The following is a 6,579-nucleotide window of genomic DNA, read 5'->3' on the forward strand; positions in this document are numbered from 1 at the left end:
GGCGGGGCTGAGCGGAGAGGCTCGTCTCCTGGACAGTTTTACGCATGGACTGCTGCGTTTCACCTGCACAGAGGAAAACACGCGCGCACACATGTACGCGCACACGCGCGCAGGCACATAGTCTCCTGATTTACACCTGCCAGAGTAGACACAAGCATACACGCGCGCGCACACAGGTGAGGCGTGAAAGGAGACGTGGGTGGGTGTGGTGTCTGGCCTAAAGTCGAGGAGCGCTGCGTGACCTGCCCATTCTCGAACTGGTCGAGCAGCTTCGCGTTTCAGCGGAGCGGAGGAGCTGCAGGACGTGCCCAGCATCCCGCTGCCAAGTTTCTCTGAAGGACATCCCCAGCTCGAGGAGGTGAGTGGTCATTCAGCTTGGCGTTGCCTTAGTGTTGTCAGTCCTGAGCGGATCTAATGACCATTGCAGGACGAGGTGAGCGCAGTCCAGACAGGAAGTATCAAGACTTTGTCTTCCAACCGCTCTGTTGACAAAAGCAACAGAAATGATCAGATATGTGTTAGAAGAGACACGTCTGGTTGTTTGGCCTCTGTGTGTCCAGGGGAGTTTTCGTCAGGTGCGCACAGTGCAAATGGCACAAAACAGACATCAGGTGACCAATTCCACCAATGTGTTCAACATTTCAGCACAGCTCAATCCATATGTTAACAGGGTCGTTCAGAGTGGTTTGAGGTGAAATGCTACATCCTAGAGAAACTTGCCGACTTAGATTTCTTTACAGTGGTGGTGATAGGAGCCAGATGTTGCACTGTCCACAACACAAATGTAGCCATGTTATTTACTATACAAAACCACCAGTGATCCTACAGGTACCTTCTGAGTTTTATACGGAATGATGATGATGGGGAAAGTGTGGTATATCTAAAAAGAGGGACTACAGTGCCTTGCATGTGCCGCCGTGCCGTGTATAGGTCTTAGACATAAATCATAAACAATGTCTCAGACATCAGGTGACCTATTCATAACCATTTACTGTAATATCTTTATGTGAGGGATCTTTGGACGTCTGGTTCCTATCAACACATGGAGCATTTCACAACAAATCAGCTCAACAATGACTCAATAAATGAATTATGCAGAAAATTTTAGAAAATTCATGGAATTCTCTTTAATGATCCACTAGCGTACCATTAATCAAGGCGAGGTGAATGGAGTCAACTTAAAATATCGCTGCTGTCGGAACGAAACCTCATATCTCCATTTTGTTATTTTTCAGTTTATGACATAATTTGAAAATGCCTGTTGCACTTTTTATTGTGAGTTAATGTCATGATGAACGGACCAAAACAAAAGGCCCAAAATGACTTGGAAAAACGTCTGGTTCCACTGACTTACATTAAAAGTAAAGTAGGTTTTTTCCTTCTCCTCTAAAGTTTCTATTTTAGAGACACGAAGATTTGATCTGACAACAGTGAAGTTGCAGGTTAAAGGTTCTGAAGATGCCACTACACTAAAAGCAACCCTGACAGGTGCAGGTCCATCTGAGACTCTATGCAATCTGTATGTCACCTGTAATGGGATGAGTTCATATAAGCCACTAAGTTGCAGGTAACAAGTTAATCTCAAGTCTTCACACTCAAGTCCCGAATCAAGTCCCAAGTCAGTACAAGCAAGTTTCAAGTGGAGTCCAAAGTCAGTAGTCCTACTCTTCGAGTCCTAAACAAGTCAGTATTTATTCTTCAGCTAATTTAAGGCCATAGCACTGAATAACTGTAGCATTTTAATGACAGCACATTAGCAGCATGTGGCTCTATATTATTACTTATTATTTTTTTACCCTTCCAACTAAAATACAAAATCCATTCTACACAGATAACCATGACAGACGTATTGGTACACACAAAGATCAGTGCTACTACACAGAGTTTTACAAGTAGTACTGTACTACTTAGATTTTTAAAGAAAATTATATTTGAACATAGACACTTCTTCCGCTTTGAGTCTTGCGTGTTTCCGCGTCATTACGGTCTAATCCAAGTCAGAGTCCGAGACACTGGTGTTCAAGTCGAGGTCGAGTCCCAAGTATTTCTTGATTTTCTCGAGTCAAGTCTAAAGTCATCAAATTCGTGACTCGAGTCGGCCTCGAGTCCAAGCCATAGGACTCGAGTCCACACCTCTGCTTATTACATCCTGGAAAGAAATTTAATTACTCGATACTTACTTCTGAGTTACTCTCTAAAGCCCGCAGATCTGCACAACTGTACAAGAGAAAACCCAACAGCCATTTCCAGTACTTTATTTAGAAAAAAGCCCATCACAGTAAACACCTTTTAAAAGGCCTGTCAAGAGAACAAGAGGGTAAGACAAGGGTTATCTATACAGAGAATATTCATATATTCAAGTGCATCTTGCATGATTAATACTCTTCTCTTAGAGACATATGAGTAACACAAGTAATATTATTCTTATGAAGCCATTAACTGTAATGTGATGACAAGAATTAATACTGTAGTGCGTTATTTGTTACAAAAAAGAAATGCTGTAATGCATTGCTTTGTACCAAGTTGCCCCAACACTGTCCGCAATCCAAAACAGCCTTATTTAGTCTAATTATTTTACAGTTTTTCAGCTGTATAGAAGTGCAACTACAGCAAAGAACGCTCAGTGACAATCAAACAGCAGCACCAGATACAGAATTAATAAGGAAAAAATATCCCTTTCTATTAGAAATATCATGTCTAGTCCCTGCTTGTCTCTGCCACATGGTTTTGAGGAATGTTCTACCTGCCAAGGTTTGTTTATGCTTCCCCAGCCAGGCACCTGTCTCGACTGACACAGGTGAACCATGACATCTGCCCTTGACTCATGTACTAGGACTATGAACCATTAACTACAACCACTTGTTCTAACAAATCGCCTAACGTTGTCCAAAATAGCCTGCAAGTTTTTCTAAGAAATCCACCAGTAACGGCCTTATTGTACCAAGAGGCCACTGGAATGCATTACTTTCTCGTTAACCACCTGTACAAATCAAAGCAAGGCACAGTCGTAGGCTTGTACTCACAGCTTTTACGCGCTTGTTAATAAAGTTTCCCATGTGCCGCAATGCCTTCGGCACCTGGCCTTTACTGCCAGTCAACCAAGAGTAATCTGAAAAAAAGAGTAAGGCGTACAGTGGAGTAATAACTGATTTATACAAGCTGTGGTCAGAATAACACAGCAGTTTAATGAATACTTGAGATTTATTTATATGTGGTTTGCATGGGATGATTGGGGGGGGGGGGTCATGGCTGGGGGGGTCTCAGTAGAATCTGGAAGGTGATTGCCCCCACAGGGCATTACCACATGATGGGAGATATTGACTTACACCTCTAATTGCCCAGGGGGGTTCGTAGAATTATGAAGCACATTTAAATACACTGCTGTTTAAATACGCTACTCAATGCACTGTTTCCAATGCATATATCACACATGGTCCCGTGAGACGCGAGGAGTACTTACTCTAGCCCAGGCTGCGTGCATGGCCTAGTCCTGAGAGGTTCAGCACTGTGCAGCACTTTTTACAGTCAGACAGTTACACTTATTTTACAGTCAGAGCAGCCATTAAGTACAAATTATTAATTTCTCAGGAGACACTGAGTTTCCAAAACTGGAGTAAAGGATGGAGAGAAAATGGGGCTCCTAACCAGTGCAAGACCTGGTAGACCACTGAAACTGTCTCCATTAGACAAACAGTAGTTTCTTAGTATAGTTGAGATGTGGAGGAAAGTTTTTTGGGCTGATGAGTCAAAATTTATACTTGCAATCACTTTCAAATTGAATTGATGGTAAAAAGCAGAAAGTACAACAAACTTCTAAGACTGAACTTTGGAGGTGTGGCTCCAGATTTCTGTGAAAAACTGAAAGCAAGTTTGTTAAAAAGAATGGAAGCAGTAATAAAGGTAAAGAGGCTTGTGTATAATTAAATTAAATTAAATTAAAATGACTTATTATCTTATATATAAGGATTGTGCAAAGTGCCTTTTTTCCTTTGGGTTGTATGTTTTCCACCAGTTTCTTGATGACCCCTTGGGAAATTACGCTTGTTGCTACAGTTTTCGTTCCAGGAACTATAGAATAAAAATATTTCTGTGGGAGAACAGGGAAGCGTTCTAGGCAAAAGACCTCCATAAACACTTCCTTAACATAATGTATATTGTTTTCTCTCCTCTTCCATGTGCTGCATATACGCCCACTCCTGCCAGCCTCCTGCTGACCACTGTGGGGTGAATTAAGACTGAAGCATGGATGTAAAGAACATGCGAGAGTACATGGGCTGGCTGTACTACCAGTACCTCCTGATCACGGGCATCTACGTGCTGGAGCCCTGGGAGAAGTCCATCTTCAACACGGTCCTTTTTACCATGGTGGCCATGGTGGTCTACACCTCCTACGTCTTCGTGCCCATCCATGTGCGTCTGGCCTTGGAGTTCTTCTCCGGACTGTGCGGGGAGCAGCCTGAAAGTACAGTAGCGCTGATGAACTAAAAAAAAAAAAAAAAAAAAACAATGGGGAAAGTGGGCGGGGCTATTTGGTGCCTTCATGTGCTTTTGGAATTATGGTAAATATGAGTTACTGACCTCAAAGGTTCCACAGAGGTCTTCGAATCCAGACCTTGAATCCAGTTTCTGCACCTGTAGTTTGTAGTCACTACTTAAAGCTGCACTATGTAAGATTTCATGAGTCAGGAGAAAAGAAAATCTTTATGTATTAACACCACATGCACAGGCTCAAGAAGAAGGTCCAGCTCAATGTTTAGGTCTCAAATACAAAATCAACATTATAGTGCTAAAGATATGATGATACTAAATGATTTTCTTTCAACACCCTCAATCATCAGATTCATCTACTCAGGGAAGAAGGCTGAAGCACAACTCACGTTGCACAAAGTTCTGCACGTTGCATGCATTTCTGCATTTGCACCAGAGAGTTCTCCAAATCCCCAAATTCTACATAGCTTTAAACCCCTACTGCACGCATTATGAGAGCAATTTAAAAAAATTCCGTTCCCTTTTCTTGCATGAAATGATCTTGGATTTTTCTGATCTGTTTATTATATTCAAAAACTTTTAAACAGAAAATAAATGTATGCAGGGGTCCTTTTGGAGTATGTTGCCTTCAGGCGATGTTGTGCAACAATGAGAAGAAATGATATAGAGCTGTGTTCCCTGAAGTGGTGCGCCCTGGCTTGTGACTGACTGAATCCATCACACTCTCACACAGTGTTGCTTCTAGGCAACAAACATATTTCTGCAAACTCTCATAACAAAAAGAATTGATACTGAATGTTAAAAAAGAGGTTAAAAAGTGCCTGACTAAGCACCTGCTCTGTACTGGCTTACTCAAACTCTACCCTTTGCTTTTAATGCTATTGTTGTCTTTAAATATGTATAACATTATTGTAAAGTGAGGAAAATGAGTTTGTTGCCCTGAGGCAACATTTTGCAATAGAGGGTTAATTGAACTGTTGATGTAACTGATTGGCCACATAGTGTCAGTGACTGCAAAATCTAGGACCTGAAGCTGGATTCAAAGTCTGGATTTGAAGAACCGAGAGCTGTTGACATTTGGTGTAAATGTTCAAAACATACCCTAACAGATTAGCTAACTAGCAGAATTGTGCACTTCATAATTACAATTTCGCAAAAAAGGGAAATTACACTTCCTGAAAAAGCACATGAAGGCTCCCCGATTTGCTTAAACAAGCAAAGCCATCGCCTTTCTTCTCAGGAACATTCTGGAGGAATGAAAGAAGGGAAATCAAAGTCAAAAATCAAATCCATGTCCAATCTCACCTCTCCTCTCCTCTTCCTATCTGGCTTATCTTTGGTACCAGCTCTTTGTAGTGGTATTTATGCTTAATGGTGCAGGATGGGCTCCTGGGTGACTGCACATCACCGATGTTTTGCATGATAGGACCGATCCCACACTTGTAATCATTTGCATGCAAGTGCTTTGCCAAAGGTATTCTCCATCAGCCACCTCCCCGTTATGGCTGGGGTGTTGATAGAAAGTTCTGGACGATCCCATTGCTGAACTTGCTGCTGGTTGGCACAACAGGCTGGGTCATCTTAGGTCGGATTGTGCTTGTGGATTTGAACTTTCGCAAAGTGGGAAAGGTCACAAAATTCCTTCTTTATATCTACATATCACTTTACTTGAACCCTGCTGCATAACATTCACATAAGCAATGTAATAAACATGTCATGGCCAATGTCATCTGCCAGGACAGATTTTGTCCAGTAATATATGTGTCATGTTACCATTAGCAACCATGACAGCTTTTGTCACATGTTAATTTTTGCTAACTGCCCTCTACTTAGCTGTCATGACATCAGACATAATGACAAATGACATGAAAATGACTGCTAATGGTAACAGGACTGTGATGTTGTTAGGCACGGTCTATCATGACAGCGTATGGTCACTGTCCAAAAAAAAACAAGTATCTCCAGAATAGTAACTTTTTAGGAGAGGTCAACATTCTTTACTTCAAGTGTAAGTTAATGTAAAGAGATTTTATTCCAAGCAGTTTTGGAGCATTTCTGTTGGTCCACTCATCATGAAGTTTAGAGGAGCTT

At 41.7% G+C, this 6,579-nt stretch overlaps 1 protein-coding gene across 1 annotated transcript; it reads left to right on the top strand.

The window, feature by feature from the left end:
* On the top strand, positions 1 to 4,516 carry sptssb (serine palmitoyltransferase, small subunit B). The gene is made up of 2 exons (XM_017691757.2): positions 1 to 358; positions 4,204 to 4,516. The coding sequence occupies exon 2, from the start codon at positions 4,243 to 4,245 to the stop codon at positions 4,483 to 4,485; it is 243 nt and encodes an 80-aa protein (XP_017547246.1). The 5' UTR covers positions 1 to 358; positions 4,204 to 4,242; the 3' UTR covers positions 4,486 to 4,516.
* Positions 4,517 to 6,579: the final 2,063 nt, after the last annotated feature.

This window comes from Pygocentrus nattereri, chromosome 19, assembly GCF_015220715.1.
Source record: "Pygocentrus nattereri isolate fPygNat1 chromosome 19, fPygNat1.pri, whole genome shotgun sequence".
In the NCBI taxonomy this organism is placed as follows: Eukaryota; Metazoa; Chordata; class Actinopteri; order Characiformes; family Serrasalmidae; genus Pygocentrus; species Pygocentrus nattereri.